General features: G+C 44.3%; 2 protein-coding genes across 4 annotated transcripts in view; one reads left to right on the top strand and one right to left on the bottom strand.

The window, feature by feature from the left end:
• The window catches only part of MYH11 (myosin, heavy chain 11, smooth muscle), a 111,919-nt gene extending 103,704 nt beyond the window's left edge, over positions 1-8,215 (top strand). For 2 of the 3 annotated variants that reach the window (XM_008587769.1, XM_008587770.1), the window contains 3 exons: positions 453-561; positions 640-812; positions 8,046-8,215. In XM_008587769.1, the coding sequence (XP_008585991.1) occupies positions 453-561; positions 640-812; positions 8,046-8,178 (415 nt within the window). In that variant the 3' untranslated portion in view covers positions 8,179-8,215. Of the gene's footprint in view, positions 1-452; positions 562-639; positions 813-4,799; positions 4,839-8,045 lie in introns of all 3 variants that reach the window. The other variant, XM_008587771.1, reaches the window with a different exon arrangement.
• Positions 8,216-11,520: 3,305 nt separating this feature from the next.
• The window catches only part of NDE1 (nudE neurodevelopment protein 1), a 17,358-nt gene continuing 7,694 nt past the window's right edge, over positions 11,521-21,184 (bottom strand). Inside the window, exons 4-7 of the mRNA XM_008587772.1 lie at positions 16,257-16,393; positions 14,594-14,770; positions 13,144-13,235; positions 11,521-11,932 (exon numbers count right to left, since the gene is read on the bottom strand). Coding sequence (XP_008585994.1) covers positions 11,714-11,932; positions 13,144-13,235; positions 14,594-14,770; positions 16,257-16,393 — 625 coding nt within the window. The 3' untranslated portion in view covers positions 11,521-11,713. The remainder of the gene's footprint in view (positions 11,933-13,143; positions 13,236-14,593; positions 14,771-16,256; positions 16,394-21,184) is intronic.

Genomic DNA, 21,184 nt, shown 5'->3' on the forward strand with positions numbered 1-21,184 from the left:
CTAAAGTTCACCCACTTAAGTTCAATGGCTTTTAGTATATTTGCAGGCATGCAAAACAGTCGCCACAATCAATTTTAGAACCTTTTTATCACCTCAAAAAGAAACCCCGTGTCCTTTAGCCACCCCATTTCCTCATCCCGCAGCCCTTTCTGTCTCTATGGATTTGCCTGTTCAGGACATTTCATGTAGATGGAATCACACGGTAGGGGCCCTGTGGTGTCTGGCTTCTCTCATTCAACAAAGGTTTTCGGGTTCATGTACACTGTAACAGGAACTGGTACTTCATTCGTGGCTGAATCCTACTCCACCCTCTGACTGCTCCTTGGGAGGAATCCAGACCTGGGGCTTGGGGCAAATTCTCAGATGGCGAGATGCTGCATCTGGCTGGCACAGCAGCTGCAAGGGGAGCCCTCCGTATCTGAAACCGTCTCCCTTTCCCCCACCACATGCAGGGAGAAGCAGGCAGCCACCAAGTCGCTGAAGCAGAAGGACAAGAAGCTGAAGGAGGTGCTGCTGCAGGTGGAGGATGAGCGCAAGATGGCAGAACAGTACAAGGAGCAGGTAGCCCCACCACCAGGGCCCCCTAGCCCCCTAGCCCCCTCATGCGGCCTTCCTGACCCCCCACCCTCTCCTGGACAGGCAGAGAAAGGAAATGCCAGGGTCAAGCAACTCAAGAGGCAGCTGGAGGAGGCAGAGGAGGAGTCCCAGCGCATCAATGCCAACCGCAGGAAGCTGCAGCGGGAGCTGGACGAAGCCACGGAGAGCAACGAGGCCATGGGCCGTGAGGTGAACGCGCTCAAGAGCAAGCTCAGGTGAGGAGTCCACGGCATGGGAGGGCCTCGTCTCTCAGGCCCGAGGGAAGCCCTGGGCTCGGCCTCCAACGCTCTCCTTGAATCAACGAATTGCTGCGATTGCAGTCCTGTCCCCAAAGCCCTGGCCGCTGCCAGGGGTTCTTCCTGCTCTTTATTAATCACCAAGCCAGCGTGCACCAGGCACCTCCTTTCTCTGCCTCAGGGTTTCTCAGCCTCAGCATGACCTGCACTTTGGGCAGGGTCATTCTCCGCTGTCGGGGCTGCACTGTAGGAAGCCGAGCAGCATCCCTGCCCTCTCCTCACCAGATGCAGTAGCATCTCCCCACCCCGCATTGTGACAAACAATGGCTCCAGACGTTGCCAGAAGGTCCTCGGCCATAGAGTTGGCCACATTTCAGAAGCCCTGGAGTGGGATCTGTTTTCTCTCCCACACTCCTCATTGGGGCTCGGGGCCATTTCTACCAACACACCAGTCTGTCCCTCTTGGCTCCCTGGAGGACTTTGCTCTGGGCCTCTTGTCTCTCTCCCACACCATAATTTGTTCTGCTCTGCGATTTCAGAATCCAGGTGGGCAATCCAGCCTCTCGGTTCCCTGACCTTCTCTGTGGTCATGCCACTCCTACGGGCGTGACCTCACGACTTGACCATCAAGCATCTCGTCCTCTGCCCACTGCCACTTTCCTTTAGCTGTCTCCACAGGGGTCTTCACCCCCTCGACGCTCTACTGCTTCAGCAGCCCCCACCAGTCCCTGACCCAGCTTCAAGGCCATGATCTGTCACATGGTCACACCGTTCACACATCCCTGAATTCCCAGTGCCCCATCCTGCTTTGTTCTACTCACTTGGTTAAAGCAAAACCCAAGTTAAGCCCAACTTTCTACCTTCTCCACAGCCACAGTGCAAAAAGTGGCTGGAGAAAGACGGGCAGGCATGGTGCCACTCCCCGCTCCAGCGCTCGGGGGCTGCGGCCGTCGGGCCTCCTTGGTACTCCAAGACCCCATCCCATGCCCTTCCTTGTCTCACTCTTACAGAACTGCTATTCACTTCCTCCTTAAACTTGTCCCTTTCCCCATCCTCTCGGCAGATGACCAGAAGTGATCATGAAACACACATAGGCTCCCACGGCTCCATCTTCCACCTCCCTGCCTTTGTGCTCATTTCTCCTACTTTTTCCCCATTTCCGTGCTAAAACGCCCAGCATCAACAAAAGCCAACGCCTCTACTAGACCCACTGCTCTCATTTACTCAAGCACAAGGCTCCAGAAATTCTTACCTTTCTGCTTTGCGGTGTTTTCCCTCTCGTTATCTATTCCATCAGTGGAACCCCCCGGCCCCACTTACCTGCCACCCTGTACCATAAAATTCTTTGAGGAAAGTTGCTGGTGACCCCATTCATCCCGCCAGGGCCTCGCCATGGCTACAGGCAGAGGTCAGTCCTCAGTCCTCACCTCTCTTGCTCAATACACTTTCTTCACTAGGCTTCTCAGACTCCGCCCTCACCTGGTTTCCCTCCCCTTTCTGGCTGTCTCCATCTCCTTTGCTGGTTCCTCTGGGGCCACTGGACTGCCCCAGCGCCATCTTGGTCTCTTCATCTGTCTCTGCTCACTCCCCCCGTGGTCTCAACCAGTCTCCATCTACAGCTAATGACTTCTCAGTTTATATCTCCAACCCAGACTTCTTCCCGGGACTCCAGACCCACTTGACATCACTGGGATGTCTTACAGGCAGCTCAGCCACTGGAATGGTGAAGTTGCCATGAACTTAGACCACACACCTTGTGGTCACTATTTTCCTCTTTCCTTTATACCCCACATCCAACCTGTTGAACAATCTGGTCAACTTTCCCTTAAAAATACTGTATGGGACAACCAGAATGCAACCACTTCTTGCCACCCTGGTCTAAGCCACCATCACCTCTCAACTGTCCAGCTCTCCCAGCATCCTCACGGGCCTTCTGCTTCCACACTGGCCCCTGTTCTGTTTAAATGAAGTCGAGTCACATCCCTCCTTTGCTTAGAACTCTGCAATGGTTTCCATGTCACTCAGAGCCAAAGCAATGTCTTTTCAATGGTTGGTCCCATTAGGCCCTGTGATCTTTGTCCACTACCCCCCAAATTACCCCTCGATCTCTTCTCCTTGGGGCCTTTGCACTGCCTGTTCCCTCTTCATGGAATGTCTCTCCCCAGCTCTCTGCATAGCTGGCTTCCTCCCTCCCTCCAATTCCCCTTTCTTACCCACATGTCGCCCTGTAATCTGCTTATTTATTCATCTCGTTTACGGTCTCCCTCTCGGTGTGCAAGCCCCACGAGCACAGAGGTTTCTGTCTGTTCATTCATCCCAGTGTCTAAGACAGCGCTGGGCACGCAGTAAACCTTCACTCACTGAGTCCTAGACAACGTTCCCCCGACTTCAGTCATTCTCGTACCACCTTTGCCATTTTGCCCTGGCCTCTTACCATCTGCGCTACTGACTCGATCTTCTCTTTGGAATTAACGGTTTTAGTCATACATCCATCTAGTTACAAATAAAGCTTACCATCCCTCTATTTTTAAACCAGTGTCACCTGTACCAGTGGGGCACAATGAAATTAAAAACAGTGAAAACAAAACCATATCAAGTTCTCGCTATTGTAGCCACAAACTGGTTGCCATGACCTGAAGACTACTTCTCAGTTAAAAAGGGGTGACAACAGGCACGAGCACCAAATACTCTGACATAATCAGACATATTTAAAAAACAGGTGGAAAGAGAATGAATGCCTTTTTCACGGTGCAATTCACTGACGTGCCCAGGAGCCATCTGAAATTACCTGGAGCACTGACTCCAGACTTTGGGAGTACTGTAGGAGACAAGGGAAAGCCCAAACCCCTCTGAGAAGGGGAAGAACGGCTGGTTCAGGGTGCCAAGGCTTCGAGAAAGAGTAGTCCCTGCACGGTGGGAGGTCCCCACTTCATGAGATGGAAATCAGACCTAACTTCTGAGGGTACAGTAGGGGCCCAGGACAGCTCCCAGGCTTGCGGGGTCAGTGGAAGAGAGCTGTTCTCACCACAAAGACCCCTAAAATGCACTCTTCTGGTGACTGGATGCCCTGCCCCTCCTGAATGGCTGGGCTGAGTGGTGGGGACATGGCCACTCCAGCTCTCTACCCCTTTGCTGTCTCTACTCCCTTTTTTTGGGCCCAATGATTCTTAGCACATACTTGTACTAAACATCCCCTATGTGTCTGCCTCAGACATCTGAGCCTTCTCAAAAAGTCCAGGCCAGTATGGAACAAACCATTTATGCCAGTCCCAGTATGAACACACTCATAAAGCAGGTTAAGGACATGTCATACCTCTCCTGCCTCTCTGAGACTTCTAGGTGCACAAAAACATAAAACTGGGCACTAGAGCTTTGCATGAGGTTGGCAAGCCTAGCCAGCTCCTCAGCCAACAAGGAACCGCAAAGTCAGCCTCTCTCAGTTTTATCCTAGACAGATCTCAACACAAGCCCTCCCTAGAGCCTGACCAATGTACCCGTCATTTGCCACATTGCCAGTCACCTCCAACATGAGCTGCAGAAGGTACCCACCTCTACCTTCTTGCAAGAGGCATAAAAGGTAATGAAGACCAATATTAATAATCGAGTGATGCAGCTGCAGGTTCCTTGCCCGGATTTTTCAGCTTCTGTTGCCAACATGGATCTTTTGGGCTCCCTCAAATGCCTTCACGTTCCTGAACAGGCACATGAGGATAGGATTTGTAGGAGGTTCTTAAAAGAAGCTCCAAAGCACAGAAGTTTTCTTTTTAATTTAAAAAGCTGCTTCTCCTTGTGTGTACCAGTCTCTCCAAGAGCTCTTGGCTTCAGGTGCTTTGCTGCAAGGTTTACTTAGAAGTGCCTTTAATTATTTAATTGAAGCAAATGCCTTTAATGATTAAAAACGTACTTAACCGGGCTCCTTCCTGTATGCTGACGGTAACCACCAGGGACTCTCTCTCTCTGTTTCAGAGGGGCCCCCCCACAGGAAACTTCGCAATGACTCACCAGGTATCATGCCTTCAGCTTCGCAGCTCCTGTGTGTCACGCTCGGTTTCCATCTCCTTTCTGCCCAGCGCCCCCCGCCCCCATTTTTTAGCCCTCGCAAATTTCCATGAGATTCCTGCAAAATCTGAAGGCTTGGATATCTTAGTTCAAAACTCATTTTACCAAAACCAAGATCAACACAACAGGCAGACCTCATCTCTTGACCCATTTCCCTTCCTTCTGGCCTATGACATGACACCCAACAATGTCCTCTTGTCACTGCGTCTTGATGAGATCTTAGAGGCTGTGTGTATGTTGCTTGGATTTTTCTTACCTGTGTGCTGAGGGCCTCTCTTACACTGCTAGGACCCCCAGCAGTGCTGTCCTCCCCCAAACAGTTAGGCCCCCCCCCACCAAATGACAACATTTCCACAACCTGGGTACATTCCTAGAGAATGTACTTGGCTTCGATCTGGCTGGTCTGGCTCACAAGTGAGAAATAACAAAGCACAGGTTCATGGTAACCATAGCCCAGCAACTTGTCCTCCCACAATTAAGCTTTCACCAATTTGTTTGCAAAGGAAATGAGCTCTCACTGTGATGTCTTACGAATGCCGGGGCTGCACGTAGCTTGAGCAAGGTCTAGCTGCTAACTGCATTTTCGTTTGCACGAGGGTGGACACCAGCCACTGCAAAGCCAAGCGTGGTCCTGGCAGAGCCTTTTCAGGAGGACTCACAGGCATGTACATGTTCAAGGACAGGGGAATGGACACTCAAGACTTGAAGTACATGGGGCCTTTCCTAGGAGGCCTCCAGTTCTCCGGGATTTTAACAACTTTTTCATATGTGAAATCGGGCAATGGGGGCCTGATTCCTCTCTCACCCCCACTGAGAGGCCAAACAAGCCCTGGCTTGTATCCATCTTCTCTTTTGCAGAATCTCAGCTTTGCTGTCACTACTCAAATACTTAAAGCTGGGTGAGGTCTTGGCAAGAGCTGTCATGTTCATTTCATGGGGGAGCAGCTAATCAACCTCCAGAACATCTGGAGCAGCTTCCTGCTAACTGACTGGAATCACAGGATAAACCGAATTCTAGGGTTGCCTGGAGTTTAGGACCTACCAATCAGTGAGAAACTGAGTCCTTGCAAAGTAGCAAGGGGCTTACCCTCTTGTGCTGATTCCTGGGGTGCCAACAATGCCTTGGATAAGTTCTTTGAGTCCATGAATAGAATCCAGATTCTCCAGGATCAGAACCTTTAAGAAAATCTTTAGAGGGGTTCCTTCCTTCCTATCCAGATACAGTTGGTATCAATCTTTGTCTGGGATTTGAAACCAGTTCAAAGGCATCTGAGTCTGAACAGACTGCCCTGCAGGATGAGGACCAAGCAGGGAGCTTATAGTGACCCAAGGCACAATGTACTACTTAGGTCGAGGGAGCAAATTTATCCATTCAACTCTTCTAGTTAACAAATACACACTCTTCCAAAAGGAAAGTACCTGGAGGCTTGCCTTGGCATGGGTTAGGTCCCATTTCGCAGCCCCAGACCAGCCCATCACATTGTGAACCTGGAGGGCAGAGCTGGAAGGAGTGCCGTATAGAGACGTACGGTCAACAGTGCAAATGCTGCAGATGCTACTCTTTCCACCCTACGCTTCGGGACCCTTCTCCCTGACTCAAGTTCTTGGAAAATACAGTGCTAAAGAAGAAAAACTTTTAAAGGTCACTTCTAGGGAGACAAGGATGGGAGGTTCATTCCAAGGGAGCTGGAAACCTAGAAGCTTCCCTCTGAAGGGAGTAAAGCTGGCCTAGGAGTCTTTAGTTGGGAGTGGCTACAACTTTAAGTATTTATTCCTGATCGCTGCAGCCCCGGGAAACCCCATCCTCCAAACCCCAACTGGGTTTTCCCAGCCCAGGTTTCTCCCACCCTCTGACACCAAAAGGGTCAGGTTGGGATTTCCCTTCTCAGCGATCATGAATCTCTGGGCCCTGCTTATGCCTTTAGTCTTACCCGTCTGAGTTGTTCCTTCTGACTGAGGAATCGGTAACCGTGACCCTTGTGACTTCTGTGTCTAGCCTTTGTGTGGTGAGCAGGTGGCTTGTTACAAAAATCTGCTTTCTTCTTTGATGTCTTAAAATGAGTTAAGACCCATCCTCCAATTCAGGTCAAACAGGTCCAGATGGCCAGAGCCTACCATGATTATTTGTTGTTATTGCTGAAAATACAGTTAAGTGTTTCTTCCAAACAGTGGAGTTCAGCTGCAGGTAGATCTGATTTTTTTCCTCCTTCTGCCCACCCCTCTTTTCCACTCAAAAGTCTCACTTCATGTGATCAGCACTTCCTGTGAAATCAAGGGATAGGTCAGAGAGGAGATGGGAACAGTAAGGACAGAGAGAAGGGTGTCCTAACGGCTGGAGCTAAAATCCACCTTGTATTAACACATAGGACTTACTTTTCTACCAAATATTCATTGAGTACCTATTTTATGCCCCGCACAGTGTGTACCACAGTGAGCAAAAACCAGATGTAATCCCCGCCATAGGGGAACTCAGTCCAGAAAGCTCCGCCCCACCAGGGGGCGGTGTCTCACCCTTTAATCTGTGGCCTTCCCCCTCAAGGCTGTCTTTGATCATATGTTCACCTTCCAATTGAAAACCTAAAACCCTACCCTCTTTTTCCTTCCTAAGGGGGAGAGGGATGTAGGAGAACACAACATGTTCTCTTTCCTTCAAATCTGCCCCACCTCAGATAAAAACAGAGAGGCTGGCTGGTTACTCAGTTCGTTAGAGCTCAGTGTTGATAACACCAAGGTCAAGGGTTTGGATCCTCCCAACGGCCAGCTACCTCCCACCCCCCAAAAAACCAAACAAAAAACAGACAAAAAAAAAAAAACCCAAATACATGGGAACACGTGACCCTGCCACTGCCTTTTTTCTGCTATTCTGTCAGAAACCACAGCAGACCAGAATCCTGTGTGTGACCAAATAACGAAGCCCAGACTTTTTTTTTTAAAGCAGCTAGTCTAGCTTTGAAAAAAACCTATTCTTCCCCCCATTTCAGCTGCTCTAAGGTTACCGTCCATATCTCAAGAATGGCCAGGATTTGTTGACTTCTACCTGAATATCTGTGTTGAGTGTGTTCATATTTGTTTTCTGCCTCTTATAAAATCCGTTCCACCTCAAGGGAAATTCCTTCACTAAAGAAACATGTATTTTCTTATTAAAACCCACAGGCGAGGAAACGAGACCACTTTTGTTCCTTCTAGAAGGTCTGGAGGACGTAGAGTTATTGAAAACGCGGATGGTTCTGAGGAGGAAATGGACACTCGAGATGCAGACTTCAATGGAACCAAAGCCAGTGAATAAAGAACTTTCTAGAGTTTTGCACCACAGCAAGGAAAAAGAAAAAAAAAAACACCAAAAAACAGAACAAAACCCAGCAGACTCTACTTAGCATTGTCTAAATCCATTTTCAAATTTCAAACATCACAGACACCCTTCACGATGAATATAAAAAACACGACCCTGTATTCAGGGTATAAATTTTAAGTTTTTATGATGTACCAGATGAGAAAAACCCAACAGAAAACACACACACACACCCTCTTGCTCTATCAACGAACTGTGCAGAGATGTTGAGTTTTTAGGAAAATACATCCACGGTAACCCATCACTGGCAACTTCGTTTACATGAAATGTGGAGAAAGTCACCAAAATGGGTGCCACTGGCCCCCACTCCCAACTCATTCCCTAACCATTGTACCCTTCCAACTTCTTGAGTAAGGAAATCCTTGCTTGAGAATTCTTTTCCCCCTCTCCTGTTTCCACACCTCAGACACTCATAGTTCACCAAGACCAAGTGCCTTCTGTAGTCACGAATGAAAAAGGAGACACTGCTCCAACAACTACGAGCAGGAATGTTACACTGTTTTATATGCACCCTGATTGTACTTCAGGACACCTACACTAATAAAAGGTTATAAATCGCTAGAACGTAGTCAGCTTTTCTGTTGAGATGTTTTCTACAAAGGAAAGGGGCGGGGGCAGGGGAGGAGAGTCGGGTTCTCACTCAGTCCTCCCAATGACCCTACGAAGTCAGAGCTGTTATTTCATAAATGGGGAAACTGAGGCCTAGGGAGGTCAAATAAATTGCCTAAAATAAATTGTAAAAGCAGAGACGCAGAGTGGGACTGTCTGAGGGGGGCTTCTTCACCCCAGGCACAGGCAGCTCAAGGGTTGATGGGGAGTAAGGTATGTGTGGTTGGCAAAGCACTGCCCCCTGCCCTTGAACATGACTCTGAAGAACATCTTTATCAATCAAAATCGATGCATACAGAATATGGGAAATACAAGATTTCCTTGATTTTTTTAAGTTAAAACACAAGATTTTGCCCAGTAGGGAAGACTAATAAGCAAACTTTCTACAAGGGCTGGATAGTAAATAGCTTAGCTTTTGCAGGCTACATAGGGTCTCTGTAGCACATCCACCATTTTTTTTTTTTTTAAACAATCCTGAAAAACATAAAAAATTCTTAGTGTGAGGGCTGTACAAAAACAGGCTATAGGCCTGTATTAGTCCATTTTCTGTCGCTTATAACAGAATACCTGAAACTGAGTAATTTATAAAGAAATTTATTTCTTACAGTTTTGGAGGCACATCTGGTGAGGGCCTTGTTCTTGGTGGGGACTCTCTGCATTTTCAAGATGGCACAGGATATCTATCCCATGGCAAGAGGACTGAGAACCCACCAATGTGCTACTTTCTGTCCTTATAAATCAGCTAGTGCCACCCCTGTGATAACCCACTCATCCAGGAAACCATTCATCTAAGTGTGAAGTAACCCATTCATGAGGGCAGAGCTTTCGTGATCCAGTCACCTTCTAAAGTCCCCACCTCTCAACACTGCCACATTGAGATCAAGCTTCCACATGAGCTTTGGAGGGGACAGACATTCAGACCACAGCAGGGACCTTTCCTTCTTCAGCTTGAGTGTTTCGGACAGACGCCTTGCAAAGATTCTATTCAACCCCAACTACTCCACATACCAACTCGGGGATAAAACAGATTGGAGAAGAGAGGAAATAGGGAAACTAAAAGGACTCACACATACAACCAAACATTAATATACCTTGAGCAATGCACAAACATATCTCAGATATGCTTCTGAGAAGCTGACTTGCATAGAAATTTTTAAAAAGCAGATTTTTTTCATATGTTGTTACTTGGTTAAAAAACAAAAGTTTTCCACCAACCCATGAGCAAACAGAGAAATACAAACATACAAAGAAGCATCTATTTACCACCACCACGAACGAGTTGAACATTAGTTTCTCCTGATTTTATTATTCTTGTAAAAAAATAAAAGTACATCTTTTACCGATCTAGGTTGAATGTGTTTCTGTGGTGACAAATCCACCACTGCAGCCTACTTCTCTGCTGAATTTAAGTAGCACTTGAAAAGTTCTGTTTCCAACTCGGGGATATTTTTGCCATTCTTCCAGGAAATAACATAGTAATGAAATGACGGTCGTTAAGCTGCATGCGTGTTCCTGAAATTAGTGTGCTGTTTTCACTTGTGTCTGAAAGCGTGAGACAGCAGTTCATAGCAAACAGTGACGAACAGAGGCGCCATTGAGTGTTGGAAATTCTGTGTTGGTTTCTTCGTCTGACAAGGAAACTTCTTTCTAGAAACAATCTCATGCTTGAATCTTATTTGAAGGTCACCCTGGTTATTTCATCATGGCTTTGAATGAAGTATTGTTCTTAGGGGTTGCATTACCAAGGCCACTCTACCCCAGTGACCCCTGGGGTCCTAGAGCAGAAATCACCCCCCCACCAAGGTGGGGGACTCAGGAAAACTAACAGTCGGGATTTACCTAAAGAGGATGCAGATTTTCCACTGACCCTGATTGACCTGAGAATTACTCCAACTCAAACACATCTCTAAAAACCTCAATGAAAGGCAGATTAAGAAGTCTCAGAGATACACTACCACAGTTTAAAAAAAAGGCATGAGCCTATTCTATTCTATACTCCTACGCGTGATTTCAGCACACGGTTAAAACACTGGGAGATTCTATTCTGAAAGATAACTCAAGCTGAGTGGGCTTGGATCTCATCTTTAAGGAGACTCCAGACATTAAAAAAAACCTCTTGAGACCAACCAAGACTCTTGGGTTAGCTCAAATGAGGGGTAGCCTCCTCACCCACACGTTAGAGCCTTTCCCAGAGGGCCCAGCCTGTCTCTGTCTCTGCAATGCACACACCTACAGTGAGGCTAGGGGTGATGAGATGTCATCTCATGGGGACAGACTCCAGGGGCCACAGGTAATGGCTTCAGTCTTGGCTTGGGCCACAGAACACAAAGTGAACGGTCCGGAAGTTATGCGCATGCCATGGAAAACGATTCTTAATTTCCTGCCATGTGTCTGGCCACAGACCCATCAAATGTATATGACTTGGTCCAGGGAGATGGTGGCACGTCTTAGAGAATTCCTGAATCAGGAAGCTGCACTGATTTTTCTTTAGGCAAGGACATGAAGCTGTCAGAGGTCAGATCTGTATTTTCCAATCGGGCAACTGGTTTCGGGAATCTAGTCTGGCTAGAATTTAGTGCCAGTTTCCTGAAAGATTCAACCAGATTTGAAGATAAAAACAGAAAATCTTCTGGGGCAAGCAGAGCAGTGTTTGAAGCTCAACTCCCCTAAGAGGGATTTATACAGGACGTTCTCACAGCGTGAGTGCAGGTCACGGAGTAAATGATAAAAACGACCCTCTCCTTGGCTACTCACCCAAACCAGAAGACACCACCCAATTCTGTCTCAAGGGAGGGGAGAATAGAATAGGCTTGCTGAAACAATCCCACAGTTTTAAAAAAAACAAAAGGCTATGGGTTGGTGATTAGCATTTCTGTCCTGGAGTAGATCGGTTCTGCTCACTACTGAGTGGTGTATCAAAAGGTACTGACCCTTTATCACCCAAAGGCACACTGGTGCTGTTCGGCCGTCTGTCGCTGCCCTCTCTGTTCCTGCTTCCCCGCCCTGAGGCTGGGCCACTTGTTCGGTTTGGGGACTGATCATACACGAAGTTCCGGCAGGATGCAAGTTTGGATTCCAGCGCCTGGAGAGAAACATGCTTTCATCTCTTGATTCAAGACAAGAATTCTTCTCTGTCTCACTGGAGCCCCTACAGAGAAAATAACCTAAAACAGGGGTTCTCAGACTGTTGTGTGATGGAATTCCAAGGTGGAGCCCTGGAGGAATCCAACGTATATCCAAGTCTTAGAACCACTCTCCTATAAAATACTTGGGAGTTTCCTGGGAAAAATCACTAACCCTACCTATTATCCAACTCTGCCTATAGGAAAGAGGAAGTCAGCTTTTGGAATCGTTCACTCTTTTGTTTACCTTGTTAAATATGCACAGAGAGGAAGGTGGTTCAAACAAGGACTTGGCCTTTCGGTAAAAAGATCCCTAGGAAACCGAAAGGGCACTGAGACCACCCCAGGCTTCTCTACATTTTAACTGTGCTAAACATTAAAATAGAGACCTGTTTATGTAACAGAAAACCAGACAACCAAAAGCAAAAACAAGAAATGAACTTCAACATTCTATTAAGTTATAGCTATGCATATACATATGTCCTACTTGATGACAAGCTTGGCAGGATTCCAATCATGTGCCCTTCCAGGTGTCATTTTTAAAAATAAAAGAAACAACTACAAAGAATACCTAATAAAAGAAATAGCTACAAAGGATACCTACATTATTGTTTAAGCACAAAAGAATCCCTCCCTGTAATGCACACAAAACCTGTAAGGTCAAGTTCTTTGCCCGTAAAAGAAACAACTACAAAGAATACCTAATAAAAGAAATAGCTACAAAGGATACCTACATTACTGTTTAAGCACAAAAGAATCCCTCCCTGTAATGCACACAAAACCTGTAAGGTCAAGTTCTTTGCCCTCGCCTGTCAATATTTTCTCTTAAACTCAATGAGAAACCAAAAAAAAGAGAAGGCAATTTTTAAATGCCCCTTGGTTTTTTTCAAATGAAGAATAAACCATTGACACCACCCTAATTTCCCAAATTGCCTGCAGGAAAAATGGCACGAGGGATCAAAGAGAAAACTGAGGTCCAGAGCTCAGGGTGTTTGCAGCAACACCTCCCACTGGAAGATCTACTGACTCCGCTCAGGGACGCTAAAGAACCACCACACCTAAAACTTACAGTCTCTACTAAAAAGGAAAGGACCTGGTAAGATTAACCCTCTCAAATACCCTGAAAGACAAGCAAGAAGGCACACCAAACCCCAGGACGGCGCAGTTTTACCCCGACTTTGCGCAGCAGGTCTCCCACAATGTTGAGGGCCGATATCCGGGCGGCAGGTGTGAGGGGCGTCCCACCAGTGGAGTCTTCCAGCCCTGGGTGTGCAAAGAGAAGCACACGTGACACATGCACCTGCCATCATAAGTCTGTGTACTAACAGCTGTACATTCGAAACCACGTGGGCAGGGGAGGGAGGCTGACGTCTTCCCTTTGAGTCTGGATCCTGCCCTATTTCATTCAGTAGTTAACTGTACTAACACACCCGGGGACCATTTGATAAGTCCTTATGATGACTATATCAAACATTTATTTTTACATGTTAGTCTTTTTAAACAAAACCAAAACATGTCCCCTTGAAATTCTGGGAATTCCATATAGTTAATTAATATTAATGGCAACTGTGATAAATGCAATTCATGTAGAGAGAGCAACACCCATCTACAAGGGTATACTCTACAGAGTCTCTCTCCTTCAAGTGGGGTCTGCAGACCAGTGACACCAGCATCACCCGGGCACTTGACAGACATGCAGAATCTCAGGCCCTGCCCCAGCCCCACTGACTGTGAGGTGAATTTTAACGAGATTCCCCAGGTGAGTCCATGTGCACATTATAGTGTGGAAAACTGCTCTAGACTGGGATTCTAGAAATCTCACCAGTTGCTTCATCCCCAGAATACAAGCTAAGGGATAAGGCAGCATATGGTAGTCCAAGCCCTGCAGCCAGCCTGTCTGGGTTAGAATCCCAACTCTGCCATTAACTTGCTGTGTGACTTAGCCAAGCTCCTTAACTCAGGGCCTCAGTCTTCACACCCACCCAATGAGAACAGCAATTGTATCATGGGTCTGCAGTGACAATTCAGTGAAGTCATATATGCAGAGCACTTTTAGCAGGGTGGCCAGCACATACAGAGCACTCGGTAATTACCTATTAGTGGTATCTGCTCGAAGTGGCCAGAGCCTCACAGTTCAGCAACCAGCAGAGGGGCTGGGTGAGAACTCAAATTTCCTGGTTTTTACCACACAACACAGGCCACACTGGGTCCAGTTCTAAATGGATGTATGCTGGACCTCTAAAATGCTTTTTAAATTTTTTCATTTGGTTACTAAAATTTCGGTCTAAGGAGATTTCATACTCAAAAAGAGGATTTCTGGCTTCTGGTAAGAATGGAAAAATCTGCTAATGCTGGGTCCACATTCTTTGTGGTAGAGCAGAGTGGCAGCTGCCTCCTCTGGATGGAATTACATTTTCCACTTTACCGCAGACTCCGCTACTCCCTATTGCCTCATGCCCAAGACTCTCCTTTCATTTATCTCAATGCTCTGCTGCTGTAAGCACCCCAGTTTGCTCCATGCTATATGGCCTGGTCCAAATCATCTCACCTAGGACCCACCCAGGTACTCACCCAGGAAAGCACTGTGGAACAAAGAAAATCCTGATTCCCAATCCCCTTACCACGTCTGAAAGTCCCTGGAGTGTTTAAACTAGAGCTCGTTCCTCGATGAGCTACAGGAGTAGATGGCATGGAGCCAGTGGCCTGCACAGCTGTGTCTGTCCTTTCAGTTTCCGAGCTGGGCATGGGGGTCCTGGGTTTCTCTTGTTTCTGCTGCACAGCCAATTCCTGCCGCAAGTCTGTGCCATGGAAAGAATTCAGATGTGTAAGTCCTTGCTTTGACGGGATGGGCGGGGGGAGGTTCGACAGTAGATGCTGGTCAGGAAAAAAGAATGACCAGGGTGACAAACTCTGGTGGAAACTCCAAAGGAAGTGAAACCCATAGGACCCTGCCAAGCAGGCGGGCAAAACTACAAAAATTTTTCTTTTCAGTCAAAAACAAGAAAAGGTTTAACATTAAAAAAAAAAACAAAAAACAATGGCAGTAACACACTAATGCTTTTATTGCTTTAAAACACTCCAACGTAGCAGTGTATATAGAATACTAAAGCAAAACTACAAAAATTTTTCTTTTCAGTCAAAAACAAGAAAAGGTTTAACATTAAAAAAAACAACAAAAAACAATGGCAGTAACACACTAATGCTTTTATTGCTTTAAAACACTCCAACGTAGCAGTGTATATAGAATACTAAATGAAAGAATGCTTTCCCAACCTATCCCCAAATGCCCTTCCTTGCTAATAAACAATCACTACAGCGTGTGGGAGATCTTTTCAATTCTTTTTCTCTGCATTTTTATACATTCCATTTATATGTATGTGTATATCTCCTGAGCATAAAATATGAATAATTTTTATTAAGCATAGAGGGAAGCATACAACACCTCCTGTCTCTGCCTTATACTCCCCCTTCGATGGTATGTCTTAGCAATCCTTGTGACTACATTTATATCTATACCTTGTTCATTTTAACAATTGTTTAACATTTCAAAAAATCAGTCAATGTAATTTATTTAACCACTTCATTACTGATGGGCATTTAGGAACAACTACTTTTCAAACTTAGGAGTTTTTCTTCTTAATCACCTATCTACTGGCTACACATGAGAAACCAAGTTATTGTTATTAACAATTAATTAGAATTTTAAAAAAGACCTCTTATGCACCCAGCTTGGATGATTCACTAATGAATGGTTCCTTACAGTTTGGAAGCCCTGGGATGGCCAACCTCTAAAGAGCAAATGCTGATAAGATTTCAGAATTCCAGGCCAAATGCTGCCATCAAATCACAAAAATAATAGGCTAGCTAGCAATTCCACCAACAGAAATTTCTCCCCACAAAACTCTTGTCCTCCTGAGCATCAAGCTCATTTGGCATGAATTACAGACCAGGAAGCATCTTTCCTGAAATGAAATCTGCTATCCAGAGGCAGAACCCCAAACAAGGGCTTAATCTGTGAACCCCAAAGCTATTTTTGTAAACACCCATGAGGGGTCTTCATGGGGTTGGACATCTGAAAATTCTTAGCATGGGGGCAGGGACCAAGGCAAGAGCCTGTCTGCTGTGGTCCCACATGTAGAACTAGAAGGCCTGTGTGCAGAGCAGGGTGCAGATCTCCAGTAAAGTCAATGCTGGGGAAGACTGTGGGACAAGATGTTCTCAGGTAAGGAGAGGGGAACACACTGGTGATGACGGACAGAATAAGGCCAAGCAAGGTCTCCTGACCTCTAGCTTCATCCTTCAGTCGCTGAACAGATTCCAGGAGATTCTCCTTCTCATCAAGTTCACTTTCCAGGAAGGCATTTCTTTCAATGGCTTGATTCAAGCGCTGCTCAAAGTCTTCCAGAGACATGATCGTGGCTCTGGGTAAGAGAAAAGCAAAAGTCATCCAAAAGAGCAAACAGTGGCATCCATCCAATGCCCACAGACCCAGGAGATGTGAAAGGTCAGATATACCTGGGCACAAGTCCCAGCACTGGACTTCCTAGATGCCACAGACCTGGGCAAGTCCCTTAACCTCTGGGACCTGGGCTCTTCACCTGCAGAAAGGGAATCATCATAGCTCATGAGGTGCACAAGGTTGTCCTCAGAATTACATAAAATCATGTCCATATAGCACTTAGTAATGAGCCAGGCCTTATTTATCAGGACTGCATGTTGCCGCCAGCGGTTTGAGAAGAACAGCATGCTCTATTTCCTCTTGGAATCTCATAAGACAAACTAGTGATCAGAACAGCCTACTAAAATGCATGCACAATTTAATAACAGGCATTTAAACAGGTTGAAGAGACTATTTTTCACCCAGTTACTTTGAAGTTAAAAAAGTCCAAAATGCCCAGCACCAGCCTAGCTGCCCTGGTAAGAGCCACTTCTTGTGAACAGTGTAGACCTTTCACCAGAACACAGTGATAAAGCCACAGAAGTGCTATAATAAAGAAATCTGTTTAACTATGAGCAAACTACCTTCTCTGTGCCTCGGTTTACTCATATGTAAAGCAACGATAGTAATAGTACCTCCACAGAGGGTGGTTTACTTAGGTGGCAAATAAAGAAATATACAAAGCACACAACACAGGTTCCATGCTTCAGTGCTCAGTAAATGTCAGCAGTTTTTATTACTGACCCTGTGTTTGTCCCCAGAAGACATTTAACGTCCTGTTAACTGTATCCCACAGTGGGTAAAGACTTGTTTGAAGTGGAACCCAGGAGTTAACACCCAGCTCCTCCACCTAAGACTAACTGGGTATCTTTGGGCAACTTACTCTTTCATCCTCAGGTCCTTCAACTACAAAATGAATATTAATTCATTCACTTATTTATTCAACCATGTCTAGATTGACTCATGTTAGCACCTATCCTCAAAATGTCTTTAGAAGTAGTGAATAGGATAAAGTTACCAAAAGTGCCTAATTAGAAACAATAAAGGGGTAATATTTAGGAGTACAATACTAGAATCAGTTAAAATGACCATAAGGCTGGAATGTCAAACAACAAAAAAGATAAAATATGCAGGAATTCATATAACAACAAAAACATAAGGCTTTACTGCAGGGCATTTGCAGAAATGCAGACCTACTGTCTTTATGAAGTGGAAGACCCAATATCAAAAAGAAATCAATCCTCTAGAAATTAATGATAAATTTAACACCATCCTAACAAAAATATGAATTTGTTTTTATTGGGGGAAGGAGGCACAAAGAAACTGATCTGAAAGATCACGTGATGAGGAAACAAGAATGGCCAGTAGATCTCTGAAGTCAATGGGGAACTAGCTCTATTAATATACTCTAAATATAAATATATGCTACACTAGATACAAAGAACATACTAGAACATACTATTAGATAGCCTCAATCATGAATAATAGCATGGTACTGATTATAAGAACAGACAGACCAGGGAAACCAAAGGTCCAGAAATAGACACAGATACATTTAAAGTAAATTAATAGTAAAGGTGGCAGCACAAATCATTGGTAAAAAGATGGAAGGTTCAATTCTGGTTTGGGGACCACTGGATAGTCACCCAGAAAAAGTAATGTTGGATTCATACCTCATACTGCACCCCAAGATAAATTCCAACTGGATCAGAAATTTAAACAAACTCAGTGTTTGGTCAAAATCTACTATTTGGCTTTGGAATTCCAGAGAACTGAAGACCGACTTTAGTGGCACTTCTGAACCTGTGTGGATCAATGATCATGTGACTGTATCAGTAACACCAGTAAGGAGTATCAGTCAGATTTATTGTTACCACTGAATATTTGCTTTCAAATAAAGGTCAGCATCCTTGCTGTAACCTGAGTGAAAATCGCTTTATGTACTTTATACGTTGAAACTCTGTTAACTGACGTATAAAAGCATATTTATTATAAGAATAAAATGCTGCAATAATTAATGACTGTGAAAGCTATTAATCTCATGTACAGTTATTCAGAATTTGTGTTAAATAGGGAAACAGATTTTCAGTACATATGAATATTAAGAGATACGTCTGTTAGACAACTAAGAATCTATCTTTTTTGAGCCAATAACAACACAGGGAAGGTAAAATCAGATTAAATCAATTTTGATCTCTGTAGAACTTTTTGCTGTCTTAGCACTCGCATGTTAAACAAAATAACCTTTAAGGAATGTATTTAATTTTTAGTTACTTCTGATTAGGCTCTGAGTCTTTCAAGGATATCCTCGCCTAACAACCTACAATTAAAAGTGGGTCATTTAATTTTACTGACGTATGCTGTAAGGACAGTGAGAGCATCAAACAGTGCTGAGAAATCATTGTTCTTGCAGTAGAGTGTTAAATTTTTCAAACATAACTATTAAATTTTCATAATAAAAGTATTATATTTTAAATTTTTTTTTTTTTTTAAAGATGATCAGTAAGGGGATCTTAACCCTTGACTTGGTGTTGTCAGCACCACGCTCAGCCAGTGAACTAACTGGCCATCCCTATATGGGATCCGAACCCGTGGCCTTGGTATTATCAGCACCACACTCTCCCGAGTGAGCCACAGGCTGGCCCTAAAGTTTTTTTAAAAATAAAACTTTCACTCTAGAAGTTTACTCATTCTATAATGGTGATTTGGGCTGCTATCTCATCTGACTTTAACACTCAAATTTTCAGCATTTCACCAAAATGTGAAATGTAACTCCAATGTATCTTTAGTTAATAGAGGGAGAGAGAAAAGAAAAGAAAAAAAAAACAATAAAAATATTAGAAGAAAACATAGGCTAAGAGCTTTATAAACCCTGGTGTACAGAAGGCCCTTCTATGAATGACTGATAAACTTGACTACATAAAAATCAAGTAACTTCTGCACAGTACAACATACAATAGACAAAGCTAGAAGACAAATGACAGACTCCAAATACCTTCAATTCATATCACAGACAAGTATGTAAAAATCTCCTAGAAATTATTAAAAACACAAACCCAACAATCCAACTTAAAAATAGGCAAAGATAAAAAGAGAGTTCACAGAGAAGGAAAGAAGACAGCTCTTAGGCTTATGATAAGGAACTTAGGTTGCTCATAATTCAGAAATACAACTATGAGCATTTTTCACCTTTGCTATTGGCAGAAATTTGAAGTTTGAAACTACTCTGTCAGCAAAGCTATTTGGAAAACAGGGAAGCACATACACAGCATTGGGAATGGAAACTGGTGCAACCAGATAAAGAACAACTAAGCAATACACGTCAGAGTCACATATGCATACGTTCCCTAACCCAGCAACTTCACTTCTGGGAATTTATTCTACAGATAGACATTTGTGCAAGGTTATTCATCACAGCAATGCTTATGACTGCAAAAGAACGAACATATAACAGATATCCACCCACAGGGGACCGGATAAATAATGATATCATACAATACAATACCAACCATACAATAGAATACTATGTATTGGGGAAAAAAAGAACAAGGAATGCTCTGTGTCCTAACATACAATGATCCTTCTCCAAGATCTATTGTTATGTGAAAGAGCAAGATGTATGATACTGTGTACAGAATGCCCTTTTGGGGGAAAAATGGGAGGGATAATAAGAATTTTTATTTGCTTAAATTGGCATTAAAAAAACTGTGCCTTTTCGTATATCGTTTTTGAACTGTGTGAATGTACTGCCTCTTTTTGGTAGACTGCATTACTGGACCCGATTCTTCACCCCTCCCTGCATCCACACCTTTGCCATGGCCTCACTGTGGGTGGAAAGTACTTTCCCACCCTGTGACTTAGGTTGGCCATGTGACTTGATTTGATCAATGATATATGAATAGACACGATGGCATGCCGTGGCTTGCCAGAAATCAAAATGTGGCTTTACATACTATAAAGCCACAGTAATTGAGTTATAATGGTATTAGTATAGTAATTCACAAACTGTACATTGGATCAAAATAGAGAATCCAGAGTTAGATCCCAGGATACATGAAAGGTTAACATATGACAGTTGAGTTCAATTCAGGACCAAAAAAAAAAAAAAAAGTTTAATAAATAGTGCTGGCATAACTGGCTATCCACCTGAAGACCATAAAATTGGACCCACATCTTATACTAGATATAAAAATAAATTTCAGATGATCAAGGCTTAAATGTAAAACAAACAATAAAAAATCTTACAAAAAAAGGGGGGAAAATACATGGGCAATCAAAGGATGAAGGAGACTCCCTTTGTGAATTCTGGAAACCTAGAAGCTATAAAAGGAGACATAATCGACATAAAAATGGGAAATATTTGTATGGGAAATGACACCATAGACAAAGTCAATACACAAAAGGTTATTCTGGAAAAATACTTTCAAAGCAGGACAAAAGATTAATAGCAGAAATATATGAAGAACTCTTACAAATTGACAAAAAAGGAGGTTCCACTTCTGGTAATGATAAGGTAGCTTGTAAAAGACCAAACCTCCTATAGATTACAACTATAAACTGTGTGTAAATTGTGAAAAACAATTATCTGAAGGCACTGGCAGAAACTGGAAAGGAGTCATTGCCTGGAAGAAGAAAACAGCAACAGGTGAATTTTGCATCTTTACAAGCTTTTTGCCTGAGGCTCCAGTGAAAGAAATCCAGCACCATGGAGGAGCCCCAAATTCTGCATATAAACTCTTTCTACATCTCCAGCTTACCCCCAAACCTTGCATGC

This window comes from Galeopterus variegatus, unplaced genomic scaffold (genome assembly GCF_000696425.1).
Source record: "Galeopterus variegatus unplaced genomic scaffold, G_variegatus-3.0.2 Scaffold4536, whole genome shotgun sequence".
Lineage (NCBI taxonomy): Eukaryota > Metazoa > Chordata > Mammalia > Dermoptera > Cynocephalidae > Galeopterus > Galeopterus variegatus.